This window comes from Sciurus vulgaris, assembly GCF_902686455.1.
Source record: "Sciurus vulgaris genome assembly, chromosome: 8".
NCBI classification, from domain to species: Eukaryota; Metazoa; Chordata; class Mammalia; order Rodentia; family Sciuridae; genus Sciurus; species Sciurus vulgaris.
In genome coordinates this window covers 200,924-225,245 of record NC_136468.1, presented here as the reverse complement: position 1 = coordinate 225,245, position 24,322 = coordinate 200,924, and the positions used below count along the sequence as shown (strand labels likewise).

At 59.3% G+C, this 24,322-nt stretch overlaps 1 protein-coding gene across 1 annotated transcript in view; it reads right to left on the bottom strand.

Annotated features, from left to right (window-relative positions):
* Positions 1-731: 731 nt before the first annotated feature.
* VIPR2 (vasoactive intestinal peptide receptor 2) overlaps positions 732-24,322 on the bottom strand; it is a 57,032-nt gene continuing 33,441 nt past the window's right edge. The window contains 9 exon segments of the mRNA XM_079150665.1: positions 732-1,344; positions 2,266-2,307; positions 2,372-2,501; positions 4,972-5,063; positions 5,378-5,447; positions 6,615-6,675; positions 7,275-7,425; positions 16,028-16,169; positions 20,137-20,234. Coding sequence (XP_079006791.1) covers positions 1,171-1,344; positions 2,266-2,307; positions 2,372-2,501; positions 4,972-5,063; positions 5,378-5,447; positions 6,615-6,675; positions 7,275-7,425; positions 16,028-16,169; positions 20,137-20,234 — 960 coding nt within the window. The 3' untranslated portion in view covers positions 732-1,170.

Genomic DNA, 24,322 nt, shown 5'->3' with positions numbered 1-24,322 from the left:
CTGGGGCAAGTGTCCAGGGATGGGCATGAAGGACGGGAGCCGGACACTGGGCCTGGGCGGGCCTCTGGGTGCTCGCTGCTCTGCTGTCCCTTCCCCGTCATTTCTCCTGGGATGTGGGAGTGGGCCTCACATCCTGCCTCCTGGCCCTGGCATGGCTGTGACAGTGTGGGCCTCTGGGCCTGCTGGGAGCTGTAGGCCCCCTGAGGCCACAGCAGAAATTGCACAGCCCTCTCTTAAGAGGAGTGAATGGCTGCAGTGTGCCCGGCCCCCGGGTGCCGTGGTGCACTACCTGGGCTGGGCGTCCGTGGGTCCGGGGTGCTGGGGACCAGCGCTTGGCATGGGGACTGGCGGGGACCTGCTCCACCCATGTGCTCTGTGGCCAGGTCAGGGACCCCCAGCCCCACCTGTGCACTCTGCAAGTGTCAAAGGAGCAGAAAGAGAACCGTTTACAAGAATCGGCTGGGAGTGCTGGACACCACTTCAGATGTCAGTAAAGCAACCTCCATTTAAACAGAAGTAATCTGAAGATCATTTTGCTTAAGCAGAGAACAGGGTTCCTGTTGCCCCCAATAATGTCCCTCAGCCTCTGTGGGAGGTGCTGTGCTTGAGTTGCCCAGGCCACTGAAATGCAAAAGCCCTCCCCAGAGAATGTTGCCATTTCCCAGGTCCCCTGTGGGGTGGCCAGGGCTGGCCAGAGGGAACAGCCCTGGGACCAGGAAAGCACTGGGGAGGGCTGGCTGCCCCTGGTCTGTCCTGGCTGGCCAGTAATTTCACAGAAGCTCTGACCCGGCTGCGGGTCAGTGTCCTGTGGGGCCAGGAGAGGCAGGAGGCTGCAGCAGGGGTCAGATGCTGGGGTGGTAGTGCCCAGAGTGGCTCGGGCCTAGTGACTGCAGGAGGCAGCGGGGAAAGAACCTCCTCCTCTGCAGAGTGGCTGGGCCGGGCTGGGCCACCACCTGGTCTTCGTGTCGGGCCACCTAGTCCCCCTTTGAACATGGATCCGCCTGTGCCACTGCATGTTCTGGGCAAAGTGGTCCAGGTGCTGCTGCCCAGCGACTGCCAGCCAACGCGTGACCACCACCCGCAGCGGGATCAGGGCCTCGCAGGGGGCAGGAGGAAGCAGCAGGCCCCCTGGAGACCCCAGGCTTGGCCTGCTCTGCAGCAATCCTGCGGCTAGAGGACTGATGTCTCCGTCTGCAGGAAGGACTGGGTGCGGGAGTCCCGGTGGGTCTGCAGCGCGCTCTCTGAGCCGTTCCGGGAGATGGACCAGCTGTGCAGCCGGTAGTCCCGGCTGCTGGGCTGGGGCGGGCGCAGGCCTGGCCACCTCCTCTTCAGCTCACACTGCACCTGGGGGGCATTCAGCTTGGATGTGAGTGCTCCCCAGGCCCCTGTGGGGTCTGCCTGGCAGGCACCACCTCCTCCCTCCATTTCTGGACATGCAAGGCCTGTGGCCCTCTCCCCAGGTCCCAGCCGTCACTCCCCAAGCTGGGGTTGGTCGAGAGACCGCCAGGGCCTCGGGGTGTGCTAGGGCTCCTGGAAGACCCTCCTCAGCAGCTGGGGTGGGCTGGCTCCTCTCCTTTCTGTTCCTGGGCAGGAGTTTTGCCCTAAGGAGGGTGCTGGGGGCGGTAAGGAGAGGCAGAGGAGGAAGGACAGAGCCATCTCTGCAGACGCCAGTGACAGCAGCATGGGGATGGAGTGATGGCAAGCGCAGGGCCAGCCATGTCCCCGCCAGGCACAGCCTCCTGGCCCTGTTGGGACTTTTGCTGACCCTGGTAAAGGTGCAACTGCTGGCCCCACCCTGATGTGGCAGTGAGAGCTGCCCTTGGCTCCCAGGGAGGAGCGAGATGCAGGTCCGGAGCAGGAAGGGACAGCGGACACTGCCTGGAATGAGCAAGCCCCGCACAGAGGCTGCAGGGGATGGGTGCCAGCTCCAGGGTTTATCTGGGAGATTGACACACTCTTGGTCAGTCCTCCCCCTTCAAGGCCCTGACCTTCTGGACTCCTGGTTGTGGGTCAAGGAGCAAGACGCTGACTATGAAGAGGGACAGTAGGTTCTGGTATTGCCCCACATGTAGGGAGGGGGCGTGCTTTTGCTGGAAGGGGCCCTGAGGCAGCACCAGGATGGTGTAGAGGCAGGTATGGCCTCCACCGGGTGAGGCCCCTGGCAGGAGGGGTCGCGGGCGCCACCCATAACCCACTCCGTGTTGGCAGGAGCCCGGGCCTCCTGGGTGTCCCGGGCCCACCCGCCCTGCCCGGGCGCAGCCTCACCTCGCTGTTGAGGAAGCAGTAGAGAACAGCCACCGCCAGGCCCTGCGAGAGAGGGGGCGTCAGAGCGCGCGGCGAGCCCCGCCCCTCGCCTGCCGGCCACACCCACCTGGAAGGACCCGACGCACAGCTCGAACAGGATCTGGTACTTGGCAGAGATGCCGATCGGGAAGGCGGCGAACACTACGTAATGGACGCCGAACAGTGGGATGAGCAGCAACGTGGACTTGGCCAGCCTCCTGGGAGAGGGAGGGATGCGTCGGTCCCCGCCCCCGCCCGCCAGCCGGGGTCGTTTCCCGGGCCGCAGGGGTCGGGGTGCTGGACCCGCCCTCCCGCCTCCCCAGACCTGTGCCCAGCAAGTCCTGGCTCCCGGTCCTCTCCCCGCCAACGTGCCGGAATGCCTGCTCACGAGGACCAGAGTCCTCGCAGGGAGACTGCGGGATGGCCAGCTCGGTGTGGCCATGGGGCTCAGGGTCCTTGCGCTGCTGTCAACAGTGGACCCCGGGCCCTAGACCGGAAGTCTAGTGGACCGGCACACAGGGGCCCGGACAGGCTGTGATGGCGGCCGGAAGTCCAGAGGCTTCCCTGGCTGCTGCAGGCACGTTGCAGCCCGTGGAGTCGAGTGATCTGGCTGGAGGGGACCTCTGCTGAACACAGGCCAACGAGTGGTCACCCTGCCTGGGCAAAGGACCGAGTTCCCGCTCTTTGCGCTTCAGGTTGGAAAGAGCACTGTGCACCCAATCCACTTTCCTCAACTCCACAAATGCCAGCCGCTCCGGCCTGCCGGGCAGCGGGCATGGACTTCACTCTTGCCCCCACGCTGTCGCAGCCTGAGCTCACCTGGAAGCCCTGAGGCAGCAGATGCCCAGCCCTGCCCTTGGTTTCGGGAACCTCCGGGCTGGGCCGAGGACTGCCAGCCCAGTGAGGCCACATGCCAGGCACATGCTGCCTATGCTCTGCTGCCGCCGGGGGTGGGTTTGAAACTCAAGTCCTCGGTCAGCTGCCGGGGAAGGGCTGGGAGCATGGCCTAAACATCCAGGTGACTCTGTGCCACACAGCAGCAAGGGCCTCCTGGAAGGACTGTCAGCAGCTGAGTCCTCAGAGGGCCGCGTCCCTCCTGGAAACAGGCCACCGGCTGCTCTGCCCCTCCTCCCTCTGTTACCTCCCACCACTTAGGGAAAATACCTGCCCCAAACCTGACTCCTCTAGGGAATGCAGGTTCTGGAAGGCTGCGTGTCCCGACACACGGTGTGTGCTGCGGGGTTTATCATGAGCAGGATGTCCCCTAACAGATGACCTGCTCAGACCCAGAGCTGGTCGCTTCTGCAGCGGGCCTGGGTGTGAGGGGCAGGAGCCTTCACCAGCTGGCTGTGCCTGACTCCTGCGTCCTGCCAGTGTGTACCTTCACTCTGAGCCCAGGCCCTGCATCACCCACGCTTGCCCAGGGTTAGTGGGCAGGAGGTGGGGGCCGTGGGCAGCATGATGTTGGATGGGGACCTGCTTTCGTTCCCGCTGCCAACAGGCCAGGTCTGCCCTACAGGGTCTCAGGAGGCCATGGGGCGTGGCAGACCTCTGGGCCCTTCTCCGTGGAGATTCAGAGGGCAGAGCTCAGCTCTAGGCTTGCTGTCATGCTGGAAGAGCACAGGTTTCATGACTCCGAAATAAAGACATCCATCTCCAGACTGACTTCACACCACTCCCAGGAACCCAAGTGAAAGTCAGCTCAGACACGAAACGAGATTTGCAGAAAATCCAAATCCAAGAAATGGTGACCAGGAGTGACCTCATCACCACTTGCTGCCTGTGCAGGCCTTAGGCCAGGAGCGGCACTTCTCCCTGCAGAGGCCGTGTGGGCCGGGCCCGGCCCGAGCACTCAGCCTGGGGGAGTCCAGCTCCAGCATGGTCCGCACAGAGAATTTCTTCTTGATCCATGCCCCACGTGACACGCTGGACACAGGAGGCCCGACCCCTTCACAGCACCCTGGTGCTGGCACCAAGTGTCTTCCAAGATCTAAGATGGGTCCTCAGCTTACTGATGAATGTTTCATCTCAGACGAGGACACTGAGGACAGCAGGGGGCCCCCTCAGGCCCCACCTGGGATGTGCCCCAGCATCGTGTCCTGGCCTGCTCCTGATGCCCACACTTCCCCAGGGAGGGATGGGGAGGCAGGAGTCTAGACTGGGCAGTTGGGTGATTGCAGGGGACGCTGCCCAGTCCCTCAGCTGCCTGGGCCTGAGCTCCTCCCAGCCGGGCCAAACTCTTCACTCGGAACTGGTTACCTTATACCTGGGCTGGGGGTTCGTTTCCTGTGTGAACCATGGATAGAAGTGTATGGCACCTTACGGATTCCTCTGTCACCACTGTGTGGCTGTGACTCCCCTGACCTCTCCCCCTGCAGCTGGGACAGTCAGCAAGATGGGACCTCGCATCAGATGCTACGTGGCCCCCCCGTGGCCATGGACCATAGGCGAATGGGGAGAACTAGTGTAAAACCAGGGGACATGCTGCCAAGGGCAACGGCCGCCTGGACAGGGCCTGGCAAACCCCAGGGCACTCTCACTACAGGGGTCACCGGTGGCCACAGAAAGCCCCCTTCTCCCAGCACCAGACACAAGCAGACCCAGGTTAGCCAGACTGCACCTGTGGGAACGGGCACCTCAGGACCGTCCAGCCAGCGGCGGGGCCCTGCCAGCTCTGGGACTACTCACTTGTACTGAGACTGGTCATTGCCAGCAACATCCGGGGACATCAGCTTCTGCAGTAGAATCCTGATGATGCTGATGAAGAGGATGAAGTTGAGCTGCAGAAAGGAGGGCTGCTGAGCCTGACGGGCCCCCGCTGGGTTTGCCACCCGGCCTGGGCCACTGCGACTGCCAGGCTTCCCTCTGAATGCCCACTGCACACGGCTGGACCTGGTCTGGCTGCAGACTCAGGGTCTGAACTGGACACAGCAAATCCAGCCTGGCCTGATGTGCAGTGGACGTGACGGCCCTGAGGTCACCCTCTGTCCTGGCCACTGGCCCCTCATGTAGGGAGGCCACGTGGAGCTGGGCCACCCTCACTTGGTGAGGGTCCTGGGACCTTCGAGCAGCTTGCAAATAAGGAGTGACTCACCAGGATGGAAATCAGGATGGGCATCCGGATCACCCACCAGGGGACGCTATGCTCATTGGTGTCCCAGCAACTGTGGAGGGAAGGAAAATCCTGCCACCCTGGCCACAGCTCTGGACCAGTCTGGACATGCATGGACACACGGCCCTGCAAAGCCTTGTGCTGGGCCCATGGCCCCAGCTGGCCGCTCACCTACCCCAGGCACCTGGCTCTGCAGACAAGAGCTGAGGTGTGGTCCCCAGGGGCGGCTGTTGGGGCTTTTCCTCGCAGTGTGACCACCAGCTGATGCCAAGGTGAGCCCAGGAGGCCGGGCCCTCCCCGGAGCGTGTGGGCTCTGCTCGCTCTCCCCAGATGACATGATGAGAGGGGACCGTTTCCCCTGAAATCAATCTCCTCTCACCCTCTGGGGTTTGTATCTGAGTGAAGGTCTGAAAATGTCCTCAGCACAGTGCAGCAGCTCTGGCTAGGAAGTCCTGCCCGCATCATTCCGTTTCGGATTTCTAGCTCCAGGGCTGCTTCCAGCAGGGAGCTCATCATGGCCACTTCCCTCTAGCACCTATGGCTGGCTCTGGCCTTCCTGCCAAGGCAGAGGCCGGGCTCCTGCCCCAGGCCTCCCTGGTCCGGCAACCCCATGTGAGGCGCTGGGGGCTGGGCCCAAGCTCTAGGGACCACTCCCAGACCCTGGGGCGGGTGGAGCCTGCCCACAGACCCACAGGTGCCCTGAGAGTGGACTGTTGGAAGACCCACCAGGGAGGCCCCAGCCCTCCATGTGCGAAGCCACTGAAGTCAGGCCCATTCATGCCTCCCATCGTCTGGCCATCTGTCATCCAGCAGAGAAGGGATGCTGAGGCTCACCCGCTGGGAGCGCCCTGCCCTTGTGTTTGGGCCAGGGTCCAGCTTTCCATGGACAGAGCAGACGCTCTGTCCCGACACAGCTGCCTCGGAGCTTGAGAGTTCTCAGTAGACAGTGGCCAGCCCTGCGCCCTGCCCTGATCGCAGTGCTCAGCTGCCTCTGGGCAGTGTGCTTGGGTGGACTGTGCTGGGTGGCCGGGAGGCTGCCCGTCTATGCCTGCTCTGTCCCAGTCTTAGCTGCACCACAAGCCATCTGCTCAGACACCCTGGCGACCCCTGCCTGTGTGAAGGTGCCTCCTGTCCTTCCGCCCAGGTGTGCGCCTGTCCAGTCCAGACACTTGGCCACACTGCTGGGCCTGGCTCCGTGGGCAGGAGCCGGTGCACTCACCCTGTGTCTTCCAGAGAGAGTCGGGTGGCGGTCCACGCGCCTACGCAGATGGTGGGGATGCCTGCGGAGAGACACCTGGTCAGTGCTCAGGTGGGAGAGCTGCACACACAAGCTCCTGGGCTCGGGGCCGCTTCCCAGCCTGAGGACCCGGCAGGTCTAGCCCAATGTCTGCATCGGCATTCACACAAGCCCTGGTGGGAGCTGGGGCGAGGGAGACCGTCTGAAAGCTGGGAACCAGGCAGATGCGTGGGTCCCCAAGGTCAGGGTGCCCCCTAGGCCTGTGGTTTGGCTCTCCCCACAGACCCAGAGGGGACGGCCTGGAGGCCTCCCTCCAGCTGCTGCCTGTGGCCCTGCCCTCCTCAGGCCTCTGTCTGGTGCCCACTGTCCTGTTGCCCTGGAGGGAGGAAGAAAGGCTAAGGCCGTTTTGCTGCCTATTTGCAGCTCAGTTTGAATCGGGGTGAGAGGGGCTGGGAGTGGGATTCAACACCCTTTAGACCAGGCTCCTGGCTACCAGAAACGTCAAGTGCAGCCTGCGGGAACCTGTGGTCTGATAACCCGACCCTGCAGTGCACCCTCTGGGCAGGAGGTGCTTTTCTGTGCTGCAGAGTCACGTGCACGGGTCAGGCGGGAGGCTCGGGGCGGGTGTGCACGGGCCCTTACCCCATCCGATCAGGAGGTAGACCAGGAAGCAGCTGCCACGGGGGAGGACGGCCACCAGCAGGGTGTGCAGGTAGAGCCCCTCCACCAGCAGCCAGTAGAAGTTCGCCATGATGCAGTACTGGAAGAAGACCAGGCTGAGCTTGCAGCCGACCTGGAACAGCACAGACGGCAGGAGAATGTGCCCCGGACAGAAATAGCTGTGCTGGGCAGTGCTGCTCTGTTTGTGTAAGGACTGGCCAGGGTGCTGCGTGGGAGGGTGTGATTAACACAGGGTGTGGTGCTGACCAAGAATGTGTGTAATGTTGGAGCGAGGCCTTCGCCAGTCGCTCTGCACAGAGCCTCTGAACTCCCTGGGAGAAACATGGGCAGAGGTGAAGAACAGCCTCCGGGAGGTGGAACTGGCTGGGCGGGTGGCCCTTAGACTCAGCGTGTGCTGCCCACCTTGCTGCACCTTCCCTCTGGCCACAGGACTCCTCTGGTTCTCCACTGTGGACTTGACTCACACTCCTGGGAGGTCCACAGGTGGAGCAGGACAGGGAGGAGGAGGAGAAGAGGGAGGAGGGGGAGGGAGAAGGGGAGAAGGGGGAGGGGAAGGGGAGATGGAGGAGGAGGAAGGGGAGGAGGAGGAGGAGGAGGAAGGGGAGATGGAGGAGGGGGAGGAGGAAGGGGAGGGGGAGGAGGAGGAGGAGGAAGGGGAGGAAGGGGACATGGAGGAGGAGGAAGGGGAGGAAGGGGACATGGAGGAGGAGGAAGGGGAGGACCCTGAAGTTCAGGCCCTGGTCCCACGTCTGAATGGAGACAGAGCACAGGAAAAGGAGGAAGAGGGGCCACACAGTCCCTCAGCAGGGCCTCTGGTGGTGGAAGCTGGGAGGAGAAAACAGTGGGCCAAACCGGGTGCGAGACTCAAAGTTTTGACAACCTTGTAAGTTCCCCATTCGTAAGAGTGTTTCAAGTTTTGGAAACTTAGAGATGAAAAATAAAGAGAAAATGAGAAATCTGACAAATAAACTATTTTTCCTAGGAATTCTGAAAGAGTTTTCACTGGGAAAAATATTACATAAAGTAATTCTATTTTAATCTCCCAGATTCCCCTCATATAAACCTACCAGGCATTTCAATGGCGTGAGCAAATATAAAATCACTACTTTTAATCACTTAGTGTATGCAAAGTTTGCTGAGGAAGAGCACTTCCAATGCCTCTGTCCCTGTTCCTGACTGATGCAGATGTGCACCTAGTTACAGACACACGGCAGACATTCCTACATACGGAAACGCTCCTGGATGGGCAGATATGCCACATGCACGGGGTGGATGAACCTCTGGGTGCACCTGTGCACACACGTGGGTGGACACACCTGTGTCTGCACACAGTGATGCACTTGGGTGCCCTCCCGTTGGCCCTTTCGAGGTGGCCTCCGGGGCTGCCAGGAGCTGGTCTGGTGCTCACCAAGCACTGAGTCCCATCAGGCCTCCCCACGGCCTCACCTCATGCTCCTCCCTTCCTCCCTGGTAGAGCTGGGTGCAGGAGCGTCCTGCTCTGGGAACACCCTGAATCCCGCACTCCTCACGGCCCCTCTCCAGGAGTGCAGATCCCAGCGCCTTCCGACTGGGGCGTCAGGACAGAGCAGAGAACACTGACACCCAGCCAGAAAGGAACACTGGTGACTTGTCGCCACCCCCGGGAGAGTGGGTGACAGAGGCCGATCCTCAAGACCGTGGGGAGGGCGCTGGGAGGGGCAGCCTGCCTGAGTGCGGCCTGCTTCCTCTCCACTCTTGACTCCAGATCCTGCCTGACACACACGCAGAAGAGAGCTTGCCTCGTACGCGTGAGCCCTGGGCTCCCTCTCTGCCGCACAAACCCCACACAGGACCAAATGCCCTCAAATGCGTGCCCAGGTCCACGTGTCCACGCCTCACCAGGAGACGCTGTTGAGCCATCCAGGGCTGGAGGGAGGTCGTGCGTGTGGGGGCGTGTCCTCATGAGGGAGGCCTGCGGGATGCCCACCCCGCACACACAAGGGCCTCTGACCCAGGAGGCCGGTATGGTCTGGATCTGTGGCGTCCCCAAAGGCTTGTGTTGGGACAACGCAAGAGGATTCGGAGGTGAAATGATTGGGTATGAGAGCTTAACCTACTCAGTGCATTAAGCACTGAACGGATTAACTGGTGGGGCTGTGGGCAGGTAGGGTGTGGTCGGAAGAGGGGGTCCCGGGTGCCTCTGGGGTTTGCATTTTGTCCCTGGTGAGCAGAGCTCTCTCTGCCTCCTGGCTGTCACGCCTAGAGCTGCTCTCCTCCCCCTGCCCTTCCACCCTGATGTGCTGCCTCACTCGGGCCCAGAGCTGCAGACTCAATCGTCTATGGACGCAACCTCTGAAACCAGGAGTCGCAAACAAACTCCTCCTCCACCTCGTTCCAGTTGGGTCTCTGGTCACAGCCAGGAAAAGCCGACTTAGCGCCCTTGCCAGTCAAGGATGGGCAACGCCTAGAGCTGGACCCCAGCCTCCAGGGCTGCGGGAAGAGGGGACTGTGGGGCCGCTGCTGTGCTGTCCTGGCGGCCCCAGCTGGCCAATGCCCTCTGGCCTGCCAGCCCCACCTGTGGGTCCCTAACGGGAGGAAGGGCACCAGGTCTCAGGGAGGCAAGGCGTCTGCAGGGGCTCAACACAGGCAGAGGTGCCACTGCCCCCTCGGCCGGGAGGGGACACACCGTGGACACAGGCTTCAGAACCCTGTTGAACGAGGAGGGCAGATGCAGAGAGTGTAGGGGGCAATGCCATCTTCCTGCTAAAGCTGCGGCAGGAACCTGCCTCGTCTGCTGCTCCCGGCTCAGCCCTCACCAGCAGCACCCTCCTTGAGGACGCGAGGTCCTGGCTTGTCTTCCATAGCCGCGGCTGCAAGCCACAGTCCATGGGATCAGGAGGGGGCGATGGGTGACATGGGGTTCCCTGGGCTGCTGCGGCTCCAGCAGCCACAGTGAGACAGCAACAGAGGCTGGCCAAGACCAGCTGCCCACGGGCAGCGGTGTCTACCCTGTGCCTTGCTGGACCCCGTGTGAGCGCTCATGTTTGTGTACATGTTGTACCTGGGTGCATGTGTGCTTTACGTGAACACAGGTGTGTTTTGTGTACACGTGTGCATGCGTGTTGACCGTGTTCACTCTCTGCGCCCTGCTGACCTCTTGGCTGTGAGCCAAGGTCCCTCTGCACTGTGGTGCTGTCTCCCTGGACCTAGCCCAGGCTCCCGCCCCAACCTCTGGTCTGATCCTTCTCTCACTGCCCTGGGGAACAGGGAGTACAGCATCCAGCCCCTGAGCCTGTCAGGCAGGACACAGGCGTAGAGACTGTTGGAGTTGGCTTCTGAGGGTCCAGCAGACCCCACATGGAACCTGCTCTGGCGGGTGTAGAGGCCTCTGCTGACGCAGGCAGCCCAGGAGGAAGCTGGACCTCTCCGAGCCACAGAATTGCTGCTCCACCAGCCTCCTGTGCAGGGAGGACCAAACACGGGGAGGGGCCTGCGCCTGCTCTGGGGGAGCTGCCCGGCGTCCCGCTGGGGGTTGAGGGGGGTGGGGGGGACCGAGGCAGGAACAGAGCGTCCGGAAGTGCCGATGGAGGGACCATGCTTCCGGCTCCTCAGGCTGAGTGAGGTCTGGGTCCAGGGCGGCTGGTTGCTCGGAGCTTGGCCATCTTCTGAGAAACAGTTACCGCCCCCACCTCTGGGCTCCCGCGCTACCCTCCTCACCCTGCTCTGCTCTCTCCTGGGTTCAGAATCACTGGGCACCTGGCACGGGGCATGGCTGCGTCCTCTGCTCTCCAGAGCTCACGCTGGGGAATGGCCTGGTGCCTGGCCCTGCTCTTCCAGGCAGGTGTCATGGTGTCTAGCATGGGACTTGCCGGTGGGCCTGGGGTTTGGATCCTGCCACGGAGGCCCAGTTTCCTCACTTGTGGGCAGGGTCCTTGTCTGTTCAAGGTGACTGAGGATTGGCCAAAGCATCCAGAGGAATAGCCTGGCATCTGGACTCCTCCAAAACCCTGGGGAGGGCAGAGTTTCCCTTGAAGAGTGGGCCATGGCACAGCCCCAGCCTACTGGCTGCAAAGGTGCGTGTGCTCCCTCCATGGGGCACAGGGGCTTTGGGGTCTATGTGGCAAGACAGAGCTGAAAGCAGCTGCTCAGGGGACATAGGTAACGGTGGGTCGCCAAGGAGCTCTCTTTCCTCGAGTGGAGAGCTAAGAAATACAGCTCAGTAGAGCAGGGCTGAGACCACCAGTGAGAGGGTATCTGGGGTGGTCCTTCGGTGTCTACTATTGTTACACACATTGGGAGACCCTTTTGTCAGGGCAAGAGTGGGGCGGACGACCACCTGGAGTAGGTGTGGAGAGCAGGCTATGCCTGCCCTAGTGACTCCATGGTGTAGAACAGCAGCTCTCAGGCTGTGCCTGCCCTGAGTGACTCCATGGTGTAGAACAGCAGCTCTCAGGCTGCGCTGCCCTGAGTGACTCCATGGTGTGTAGAACAGCAGCTCTCAGGCTGTGCCTGCCTGAGTGACTCCATGGTGTGCAGAACAGCAGCTCTCAGGCTGTGCCTGCCCTGAGTGGCTCCATGGTGTAGAACAGCAGCTCTCAGGTTGTTCTGCCCTGAGTGGCTCCATGGTGTGCAGAACAGCAGTTCTCAGGCTATGCCTGCCCTAGTGACTCCATGGTGTAGAACAGCAGTTCTCAGGCTGTGCCTGCCCTGAGTGACTCCATGGTGTAGAACAGCAGTTCTCAGGTTGTTCTGCCCTGAGTGGCTCCATGGTGTAGAACAGTGGCTCTCAGGCTGTGCCTGCCCTGAGTGACTCCATGGTGTAGAACAGCGGCTCTCAGGCTGTGCCTGCCCTGAGTGACTCCATGGTGTAGACAGCAGCTCTCAGGCTGCGCTGCCCTGAGTGACTCCATGGTGTAGAACAGCGGCTCTCAGGCGGTGCCTGCCCTGAGTGACTCCATGGTGTGCAGAACAGCAGCTCTCAGGCTGTGCCTGCCCTGAGTGGCTCCATGGTGTGCAGAACAGCAGTTCTCAGGCTATGCCTGCCCTAGTGACTCCATGGTGTAGAACAGCAGCTCTCAGGTTGTTCTGCCCTGAGTGACTCCATGGTGTAGAACAGCGGCTCTCAGGCTGTGCCTGCCCTGAGTGACTCCATGGTGTAGACAGCAGCTCTCAGGCTGCGCTGCCCTGAGTGACTCCATGGTGTAGAACAGCAGCTCTCAGGCTGTGCCTGCCCTGAGTGGCTCCATGGTGTGCAGAACAGCAGCTCTCAGGCTGTGCCTGCCCTAGTGACTCCATGGTGTAGAACAGCAGCTCTCAGGTTGTTCTGCCCTGAGTGACTCCATGGTGTAGAACAGTGGCTCTCAGGCTGTGCCTGCCCTAGTGACTCCATGGTGTAGAACAGCAGCTCTCAGGTTGTTCTGCCCTGAGTGACTCCATGGTGTAGAACAGCAGCTCTCAGGCTGTGCCTGCCCTGAGTGGCTCCATGGTGTGCAGAACAGCAGTTCTCAGGCTATGCCTGCCCTAGTGACTCCATGGTGTAGAACAGCAGCTCTCAGGTTGTTCTGCCCTGAGTGACTCCATGGTGTAGAACAGCGGCTCTTAGGCTGTGCCTGCCCTGAGTGACTCCATGGTGTAGACAGCAGCTCTCAGGCTGCGCTGCCCTGAGTGACTCCATGGTGTAGAACAGCGGCTCTCAGGCTGTGCCTGCCCTGAGTGACTCCATGGTGTGCAGAACAGCAGCTCTCAGGCTGTGCCTGCCCTGAGTGGCTCCATGGTGTGCAGAACAGCAGTTCTCAGGCTATGCCTGCCCTAGTGACTTCATGGTGTAGAACAGCAGCTCTCAGGTTGTTCTGCCCTGAGTGACTCCATGGTGTAGAACAGCGGCTCTCAGGCTGTGCCTGCCCTGAGTGATTCCATGGTGTAGAACAGAAGCTCTCAGGCTGTGCCTGCCCTGAGTGACTCCATGGTGTAGAACAGCAGCTCTCAGGCTGCACCTGCCCTAGTGACTCCATGGTGTAGAACAGCAGCTCTCAGGCTATGCCTGCCCTAGTGACTTCATGGTGTAGAACAGCAGCTCTCAGGTTGTTCTGCCCTGAGTGACTCCATGGTGTAGAACAGTGGCTCTCAGGCTGTGCCTGCCCTGAGTGACTCCATGGTGTAGAACAGCAGTTCTCAGGTTGTTCTGCCCTGAGTGGCTCCATGATGTAGAACAGCAGCTCTCAGGCTGCGCCTGCCCTGAGTGACTCCATGGTGTAGAACAGCAGCTCTCAGGCTGTGCCTGCCCTGAGTGACTCCATGGTGTAGACAGCAGCTTTCAGGCTGCACTGCCCTGAGTGACTCCATGGTGTAGACAGCAGCTCTCAGGCTGCACTGCCCTGAGTGACTCCATGGTGTAGAACAGCAGCTCTCAGGCTGCGCCTGCCCTGAGTGACTCCATGATATGCAGAACAGCAGCTCTCAGGCTGTGCCTGCCCTGAGTGACTCCATGGTGTAGACAGCAGCTTTCAGGCTGCACTGCCCTGAGTGACTCCATGGTGTAGACAGCAGCTTTCAGGCTGCACTGCCCTGAGTGACTCCATGGTGTGCAGAACAGCAGCTCTCAGGCTGTGTCTGCCCTGAGTGACTCCATGGTGTAGAACAGCAGCTCTCAGGCTGCGCCTGCCCTAGTGACTCCATGGTGTAGACAGCAGCTCTCAGGCTGTGCCTGCCCTGGGTGACTCCATGGTGTAGAACAGCAGCTCTCAGGCTGTGTCTGCCCTGAGTGACTCCATGGTGTAGAACAGCAGCTCTCAGGCTGTGCCTGCCCTGAGTGACTCCATGGTGTGCAGAACAGCAGCTCTCAGGCTGTGCCTGCCCTGAGTGACTCCATGGTGTGCAGAACAGCAGCTCTCAGGCTGCGCCTGCCCTAGTGACTCCATGGTGTAGACAGCAGCTCTCAGGCTGTGCCTGCCCTGGGTGACTCCAGGTGTAGACTGTGGTGTAGACTGTGGTGACCGTACACCTCAGTTCTCAGACTGTGCCTGCTCTGACTTACCCCCTTTTTTTAAGCAGTAGCTTGCCGTGGTCTTCTCCATTTGATACAAATGCCAGGTGGTATGACTCCATACCTCTTTTTACAAGTAAACATCCACCATTGCCTGGCACCTTCATTCAGTACAGACTGAAAATCCTTACACATGCCAACTTACCAAACTATATCATGAGCACCTGTATGCATGGCCATCACACATCATATCAGGAACACCAGACAAGGGAGCTTATCCTCCCCACCAGATGAAAACTCTTCACTAGAGACCCATAAAAGGAGGAGTCCCCAAGACAACACAGCATCACTTGCCCCTGTCCCCTGGTCATTCATCCTGGGCTTCATTCAGGAAAATCATCATGGTGATGAACCACCAATCTCCTGTCCCTACTGGGCTTCTGTAAAGTGTGGTTTCCTGCCTGCGGTGACCGTACACCTCAAGTTGACACTCTGACTCAGAAACTGTGGAAATCATGTGGGCCTTCCTGTGACAGCTCTGAGGAATGGGTTCCTTATGTTCTCACCTGACCACCTACCATGGTCTGCCTGTGCTCCTGGCTCATCTCCTGTAGCCCTGTGGCTGCTGTCACCCTTTCTTAGTCTTCAGCCGCCTGTTTGTATAGGGCTGTGTGGTATGTGATGTGTGACTCCTGGTGTTAGATATTAGAAATCAAGAGTCTGTCCATCTGTGACCACAAGGTGACCTGCATTCTCTGAGCCGCCACGGCTGGCAGGGTGCAGTTGTGAACCTGGTGCCACTCGGCAGGCCCTGGCACTGTGCAGACGGCGTGTTTGTCTGTGTCAGGGATGGCATGCTCACAACAGTGGGGCTTGCCAGCCGGGAATCCAATTTATGACTTTGTTCTGACGACAGACCTCTCTGTTGATCCAGTCCTGCACCACAGCAAATGGACTTTCCTGCAGAGGACTGTGACAGTCCCAAGGTGATGTGCAGTGAGCCACACGGGCTTTCTCTCTAAACTACACTGATGAACATCTGTGCAGGCCAGGCAGCCATGCCAAAAGACGCATCTCCACGCCCGGAGTGTGGGAGGCGAGCTCAGTGCCTGGCTCCGACAGCTGGAGCTTCAGAGCAGGAGAAAGGCACAAGAACACACAAGGCAGAGCCCCATGCTCTAGCAGAGACTTAGGAAGACCTGCATGGAGCAGACACCCAGGGTGCACTTGTGGCATTAGCTTGACTTGATTTGATTCTAAATGGCCACTAACGACCACCCCGAATACAGCCAAGGCAGAAGCACAGTGTGCGTCCAGAGCTTCCCTGCTTCTGTGCACTAGTGACTGAGGCTGTTCGTCTCAGCACTGAAGAGTTGCACCACGTGCATTTACAGACACGCCCTGGGTCCCGAACCTGGGGCAGCGTGGAATCTGCTGCTGTGCAGGTCGACTTCCTCTGGCAGTCTGGATGGAAGATCTATTGCTCAGAGGTTCAGACAGGAGCACGTGCTCACCTGTGCTGGGATGTCCCCCAGAGCTGCTGCTGCTGGCCTCGCTCCTCTGGAGCCCATCTGTGGAGTCAGGGCTCAGGGCCCCATCCCGCCTCTGGCCACCCCTCCCCTTCAGCAGCGGACCCGGGCCCAGGCTCCCTCGCTCTCTCAGCCTGGCCAGGACTGTGTGCCAGCACTGAGACTCAGTCATAGGATGAAGAAAACACCTCCCCAGAGAGCCCTGCCCTGGTGGACAGCCTTACCCACGAGGACGGCTGGTCAGGGCAGTGCAGGGTGCCCGAGCTGGAGTAGAGGACATTGTCCTTGACCAACACTGAGACGGCTCTCAGGATGAAGGACAGGAACAGGTTCAGGTGGATGTAGTTCCTGGTGCAGTGCAGCTTCCTGTGGGAGGGAGGGGAGGCTGGACAGTCAGACACTGGATTTGTGGACTTCCAAGTAATCACCTGAGTGGCTTTCTTTTTATGAAGTCAAGTTATTTAACTATTTCATTACTATTACATATTTATGCTATTTCCAGTTTTGTGTTATGATACGTACTTTTTTGCACAAAAATCTTTCCCCTTATTTCACACTGTTCTGTGAGGTCAGATTCCAGGATAAAGGTATGAAGTGAAGCCACAGGTGGGGCCAGCCTCCCAGGAGTGGAGGTGGGACAGGGGCTGAGCCTGGAGCTGTGGGCTGGCCTCATCTGCTCGGCTCCAGGATTCAGGATGATGAGGTCGGTCTTGCCTTGGAGTCTCCTGCACACCTGGTCCTATGAGGATGGTCTGCCCAGCACCACACCTCCATGGACCCCCAGGCCTGTGGTCAGTCAGAGGCACGGGTCCATGTCCCCACTCCAATTGCACCCCTCTCTCCTCGTCACGCAGGCTTACACCTGTCCTCTGACCCTCTTGTGACCCTCGACCTGTGCTGGTAGATCAGTAGCAACGAGCTTCCCAGAACAAAGGGGGCTGAAGTGGCCCTCTACTGAGGACAGCACTTCAGGTCTCATTCAACTTTAGTTAATTTAAGTGAAGAGAAGTCACCCCTTCCCCGCGTTTGAGTCTCGCTTTGGTAATTCATGGGCTGTGTGGAGGAGCTCTGGAGGTGTTGGGCACCCGGCTGCTCCTGGTCTCCCACAGAAGCGCGCCACAGGCCTAGGACCTAGCTGGTGCGGGGATCGATTCAGTCTGCAGGGTTGCTTTCTATGCATGAAGGCAACATTGTGATATATGAATATTTTTTGGTGTCAGCATGAGTTTTAGTAATATTTGTGTAAATCGTAATTGACTCTAAATACTTGTTAATTATAATTATTTTTCTAGTTTAAAAAATAAGCGTGGGCGAGTTTTATGATCCGAAACGACGGTGGCTACAGATGCAGCACTGCGGGGACACTGGTGCCACCCAGAGCCGGGCAGTGCGGGCTGCAGGAGGGCGCCCACAGCTCCATGAGGCTGGGGTGACGGGCGTGGCCTGCTGGGGCAGGACGGGGAGCTGTCCACCGCATTCTGACTCTGAGCGGGCAGAGAGGGTACAAAGAGGTGTTCAGCAAACACCTGACACATCCTGAATTTGATAAGTTTCCTCCTGGCAGTCAAAAGTGGACACCGTAGGACACCCTGAAGTGTCCGGGCTCCTGTCGAGGTCCTTCAGGGACACCCACAAAGCTACGAGTCGGGCTGCATGCCAGCCTAGCGCCAGGAAGGGCCTCCAGACTCCTGCCCCCTGCAGCATCTGTGGGCACCAAAGACTCCTCTGCTGAGGCCCATGTCCACTTCCTGGGGCAACAGGAGACTTTCCAGGCATTCAGGCCAAAGATGGATCCAGTGTGCTGGCTGAATCTGAAGCCCCAAAGACAGGACAGCCCTCTGTGACGGGGCTAGGTACTGTGTGGAGACAAGACCTTCACACCCGATAAGCCGGTATGTTATTCTAGCATCAGTCAGTCGGCAGAGTGTCCAATTAAACAACGGTTCATACGCCTTAGCTGAAAACTACTGCTGAAATTTTTTAAAAAATATTTTTTAATTGTCAGTGGACCTTTATTTATTTATTTAATATTCAGTGCTAAGAATTGAACCCAGTTCGTCACATATACTAGGCAAGCACTGCACCACTGAACTATAACCCCAGCCCAATACCATCAAAATTTGAGGAACACTTTTTTCATTTAGTAAATTCAGAGTTGCATACCAATTCATACATTGATCCATTGAACTCAACATTAATAAGACCAACTTGACAGCAAGGGTCAGCAAGTTCACTTAAACCTGGACAGAAGGCTTGTAAACAGTATGTTTATGCTTCAAAGATAAATTGATTCCAAAAATGATGAGCTGGTTTTGTCAATGTCAATCTGAATAAAAAAGGAAAATGACATTTCATACCGGATTCCCTTGCTAAAAAGCTCTGGGTACGTTTGGGTCACCGAGGTTTGTCTCAACAGCGTTCGGCTGTGTTTTATAGAGCCGACACGCAGGCCGAGGGTCAGCAGGGAGGGGCCTGCTGAGCTGACACGCAGGCCGAGGGTCAGCAGGGAGGGGCCATGCTGAGCTTCCTTGCACAGGCCAGCTGGACCCGAGACCAGCTGGGGCACAGGGGTGTCCGGCATTCCTGGGAGTTCTCTTCCTCGGCTATGTGTTGAAACCACAGTATTTTGGATCTGATGACTTAAAGGTCTTATTAAAGTTGATTCCACTGGGTTGTTTTCATTTTGGAAATGTAGCTCCTACAACACTGAAAATCACACGTGCGGCTTCATGGTGCTTCTGCCTGACGCTGCACGCCTGCTCGGCCACTGGAGGCCACAGTGCCTCCTGCCCGGGCAGCCTCTGTGCCTCCGTCCAGTCTCCAGCTCTCCCACAGCCTGCGAGGCCCCCTGTCCAGGGCATCAGTGGCCCTCTGCCTGCATGCAAATCCCCCAGGGCCCTGTCGCCTGAGGTCCTTGTGGGGACTTCCTGGCCTGCTTGCGTTTTCTACACACACCGAGCCCTTTCCTGGCCTATTCGTGTGCTGTGGGCTCCGGTGTCCACGCTGGCCTGCCTGGTGGGTGCTGCCATCACGCCTGCCCCTTGGGTCTGCAGGACCCTCCAACGTTGGTGTGAGTGCTGCGCTGAGCTCGCCCTTTGGCGTAAGGTCTGCTCCTCTGGCTCTCCTGGGTTGTGCCTGGGGAAGACCTGATCGGTTCTCCCTTCGACTGTGAGGGCAGAGCCTCCAACACCCATGCTCGCCCCTTTATCTCTCCAGCAAATTTCAGTGACATGAAACCACAGATGCTCATCCTGAGCAGATGGTTTTTTCCTTCCCATGAATAAAAAAAATTTTGAGGTTGTCCTGGGCTTTTACACCTTAGTGTCAGTCCTGCTGACCACAGACACCCTACAGGCCTCTTGAGGTGTGCACTGACCTGACAAGTATGAAGTCCCGTATTCCCAGGACTCAGCTGCTTGTAATTGTCAGGGAACCTCAGGAAGCAAGCTGCCCACGGAGGCTCTTCCTGGGTCACTAAACAAGACACGCTGAGGTGCAGGCAGCCAGGACTTCTGCTGTGGCCCTGGGGAGTGGCCTGAGGCAGCCGCCCTGAGGTCGGCATTCCTGGGGCACTGAGGGCGCTGCGGGGTGCAGGAATGGGTGGCCATGGAGCAAGTCCCGCTGTCCCACCCGCCCGCCCCGGGTGTGCAGAGCGTGGTTCTGCAGGAGAGGAAGCGGAGGCGTCTGGAGTCCAGACCTGACCCATGGAGGCCTCCTTTTCTTCCTACATTTCCAAGCTCTTCACCGTGAGGAGAGAGGTCGAGGGTCCTCAGGGTACTGGTGTGAAAATCGGAATGCAGGCCAGTGGGGCCTCTGCCTGCTAGTGTCACCAGCCAGCAGAGGCCTACAGAGGGTCTGGTGAGAGGGCGCCAGCCAGCCTCCCTCCAGGCCTCCCTGAGGCGCCTGTTGCAGGCTTCCTGCCTACACCATGTCCACCCTCACGGCCATCAAGGTGGCTCTGCAGGCATCCTCTGCAGTCGCTCAGAAGACTCGAGTAACACGCCCAAGGTCACACGGCCACTGAGAGGCTGATCAGGACTTGCACCCAGCAAGTCTGACTGCTGCCTCCAGGCTCAGCAGCCGAGGGCCAGGGTGAGGTCATGGCATCCACACTGTCACCCTAAGGACTTAGTGCCTATAGCCGAGCTGTTCACCCAGGTCAGAAGTCAGGCATCTGGGTAACACCCCAGTGCTAGCCCCACACTCTGAGACCCCTCCACCGGCACTTCGTGGTTGGGCATGCAGAGGGCACCAGGCTGCCTCCCACCTCCTGCCACACAGGGAGAGTCTGCGGCCTCATTTCCTGGCAGGATGGCTGACATCCACTGCTTACCTGAAGAGGCAGAGAATCATGCTTCCTGTGGCGAGAGACACCAGAGAGACACTGTAGCCCAGGGTGTAGACGGCCTTCACCAGGACGTAAAATGTGATCTGAGGCGGGAGAGAGTATCTGTAAGCTGTTGCTGGCCGCAGGGATGGCGGGAACTTCCGAGATCTCGGGTGTTCCCTGGCCCCACCTGCTTCTGCAGGGAGGCAGGAGGGGGCCTGCTGCAGTGCCACCCCCTGGGACACCAAAGGGAACTTTGCCCTGGGGACGCCTCACCACGTATGACCAGGATGAGAGGAAACAGCCAGGGGGATCCCAGAGGCTCTGGCTGAGCAAGAGGACCACCAGGGCCCCAGCTGGGAAGGGGCAGAAAAAGGGGCAGTGGCAGACAGCTCGGAGGCCACCGGCCTGGAGTTCACGTGCAGGAGATGTCCTGGCAGAGGGCAACACCGACGTGGGGGAGAGGCGGCAAGCCAGCCATGTCCCTGAGCTCTCGAGGGACACAAGCCAAGCCTGCGGATGGGAGGCCCACCCCATGCCGCCATGTCTGCAGTTCACGGAGCAGAATCACAACAGAGCCCTGCCCAAGCCACCCTCATGCTGGGGCCTCCTCTGGCCTCCAGCCTCGAGTCCACCCCAGCACAGAAGCAGGCTGAGGAGTGAGTGAAGGGCAGGACGGACACCACGAGGGCTGGGCAGGGCTCTGCTGGGCAGCCGGCTCTCAGGCAGCTCCACAGGAGGAGAAGGGCTGAGGCCAGAGGTGCTGGCAAGCTGCCCCCACTCCCTGGGCCTGCAGAGTCCTGGGCCCACCGAGGAGCACTCTGAGGAAGGTGGCTTCTGTGGCAGAGCCCTGAGGCTTGCCCGGCAGCCTGTCCCCGTCTGCCTGAAAGGCCGGGGCAGTGGGCACACTTGAGCACGGGCCCTGATGGCTTGGGGGTGAGGCCTAGCCATGTAGGAATTATAGGCAGGGAACATCAGGATCCCCAGACCCTTCCTGTGAGGAGGCCCTTGGTCATCCTGAATGGATCTCTGGAGAGGAAGGCACTCAGTCTTGGATGTTCCTGTTTCTCAGGTGGTGCAGGGCCTTGGCCCTTTCTCCAAAGGCTGGACGGCTACTCCTGGCTGCCCCCACATCTCTCCGTGTCCCCTTCCCTTGGGCGCTGCATGGCTCCCCTGCCCTCCTCGGCTCACGTGTGCATGTGCTGACCATGTGTTGTTGGTGTAGGAGTCCACAGCCTTGCCCACACACACACAAGATTTCTGATGGATTCAAATCCACACAGAAAACATGGGATTAACCAGGGTGCCAACACCCTAGAAGACATAGGGACTGGCAGGAAGAAGACATGGAGGGGTCTAGCTCCTCCAGCCTGGGAAGTGTTGCCCAGCCATGTCCAGAGCCCACCTCACCTGTGCCCCTGACCCAGGACACCCTCGGTTGCTCTCCAGGGCCTGCTGGCTGCTACAGAGCATGACTTAGCAAGGGGCCTGCCAGCCCCTGCACATCCTATTGAACTCTTTAGGGAGTGAGGCGAGAAGACACTTGGGCAGGGCTGAGAAGGGACCCTCAGGGCCACAGGGCTCTTGTGAAGCAGCCCACCAACCCAGCTGCTGGGTGGAGACTGCACTGGTGGGCCAGGGTACCTTCAGGAGACCCAGGCAGAGCACGAGCAGCCAGGAGCTCTTTCAGGAGGTGTGCGTGATCTCTGTGGTCTTCTGCCTGGCAGGGACATGAACCTGGTCTTCTGGGACAAGATCAGGCTGAGAACCAGGCGCAGGCAGGAGCAAGACCGCCAGGCGGGTGTACCCATCGTCCGTGGAGGCACACGCCAGGTCTGCACCGTCACTCCAGAATCGTCCAGGGGCCTCTGAGACCCACCCTGCTTCGAGGGTGCCCTGGTCCCGTCCCGGGCACACTGCACGCTATCCCAACTCACAGGGGCCTGCCCTCAGACACAGCCCACCTCACTCCACAGGGCACCAGAGTAGGAAGGAAGCCACCCTGCTCGCAAGAGCGAGTTCTCAGCACCTGAGAATGAGGAAAACCCGTGTGCCCAGGCTTCTGCCCACCGGGGTAGACAGTGCAGAACAGCCAGAGGCAGGGGCACTGGGCTCAGCTTTGCCTTGCTGTGACCACAGCACCTGACGAGGGAGACTCAGGAGAGGAAGGGTTTATGTCGGCCCAAGGTTTTAGAGGCTCTGGGCCTGCTGTGATGCAGAGCACCACGGCGGAAGGGCATGGGGAGGAAAGCTGCTCAGAGCGGGACAGCCAGGAAGCAGAGGGGCAGAGAAGAGCCAGGGACAAGATGCAGGGCCCACGGGCAGCACCCAGTGACCCACCTCCTCCAGCCATGCCCTCCTGTCTGTGGTCACCACCCAGGAATCCATTCAGATGATTAGTCCATCAGATGCACAACCCACTGATGAGTCACTGCTGTCACCCTCTGACCGCTGTCTAAAAGCTCCACTTCTGAACCTCGCTGGGGACCAGGCCTCAACAGAGTTTCTCGGGAACATCCCAGATCCAACCATGACACTCTGAGACCAGAGGTGGGCGCCATTACTGCTCATATCTGCTGGGTGAACGAATGACTGCCAGCAAGCACCAGTGAACTGAAGAGCAAGAGCAGAGAACGCCGGAGTCCCACATGATTCACGCAAGGAATGTGAAGGGACAGGGCAATTTGTGAGGCCAACTAATTCCCTAAGTAAACCAAAAAACTCAATCAAAGTGAAAAGCAGCACACTTATTAAGAAAACCGTAACCTCCCCTCCTGTAGCCTAAAATGCCCTCGTCCCCTCTCCAAGAACAGCAGGGCAGGAGGGAGCTGGCCAAGCCCCGGAGCAGGGGTGGGAAGGCCAGCTCCTTCCCAGGACTGGCCCAGAGGACGCAGGGGTGATGGGGAGAGGGCTGGCTGGTCGGTGGGACAGCTCGGCCACCCACAGTTTGCTACCCCAACAGGTTTAAGAATTAACCGAGGCACGGAAAACAGGAACAAGGAGTGACCAGGTGATCTGTACACATTCTCACGGTTCAGCTAAAGAAGGCTCAGCTCTGTGCTGACAAAAAGAAGGAAAGAAGCGGGAATGTCATGGGCAGTGGGCGTCACTTGCGGAAGCTGGTGAAAAACCTGTGAGAGGCCAGTGGCTCCGCAGCTGGACGGGTACTTTGGCCCTCAGGGCGGCCATGAGCGCAGGCACAGGCTGAGCCGGGGCTTTCCATCCAAGGCGAGCCTGGAACTCTCCTCAGGAGAAACGCCCAGGTTCCTCTGACAGAGGGACAAGGGCTGCTTCTGCCAGAAGGGGTTTTCAAATTCTAACCCACAAAATAAAAATGAAGAAAGTGATTTACACGTCGAAAAGGAAAAAGGAAAACTGCTGGTGTGCAGGGCACCCACAGACCGCCAAGGGCAGCGGCAGAGCCTGCCGGAGCATTCGCCCTGCCTCCTTCAGGAGACCTGGGTGGTGGAACCGGGCGGCAGAGCACTGGGCCCCAGGCATGGCGGGCGCTGGCGGGGAGGTTCTAGCCGGTGCCAGGACAAAGGGGGCTTGGGGCGCAGATCCCCAGGCTCCGGGAAGGCCTGGCAGCTGGGCGGGACACCAGAGTTCGCCATCGTGGGTGGGCGGAGAGTTCAGGGTGGGGTTGTGGGGTTGCAGCCCCTGCAGCCCAGGGTTCGCCAGCCTTGGGTGGTTTCCTTGGAGTGGGGAGGACAGGCAGTCCGTATGATTCTGGGAGAAACAATCCATTTCTTGGTGAGGAAATTCCTCCGTATTTGCCAGAGTTACTGCAAGTACATTCCAGCAGAATTAGAGAGCGGAAGATTGAGAAGAGGGGAAACAGGAGGCCAGGCGTGCACTTCCAGAGGCTGGAGGCCAGAGTACCACAGCAGAGGAGGCGCCAGGGAAGGAGAGGCAGGAGGACGTGTTTGCACTGCGTGTGTTTTAAGCAGACGCAAGAGACTAGTGCACCACCGAGTGAACTGCGGAGCTCCTCCAGGGAAAGGCACTGAGTGAGAAAGGACCCCCTCTAGGAAAGCAGCAGGCAGTGGCAAGGACCACCCATACACAACGAGCAACCATCCGGCAAGCATGTCCACCGCTAGTAAACGGGGAAGGGCAAAGAAATGCCAAGATAGCTCTTTCTGTCCATAAAATAGGTAATAATTGAAAAGATGAACTTTTGTACTGGTGG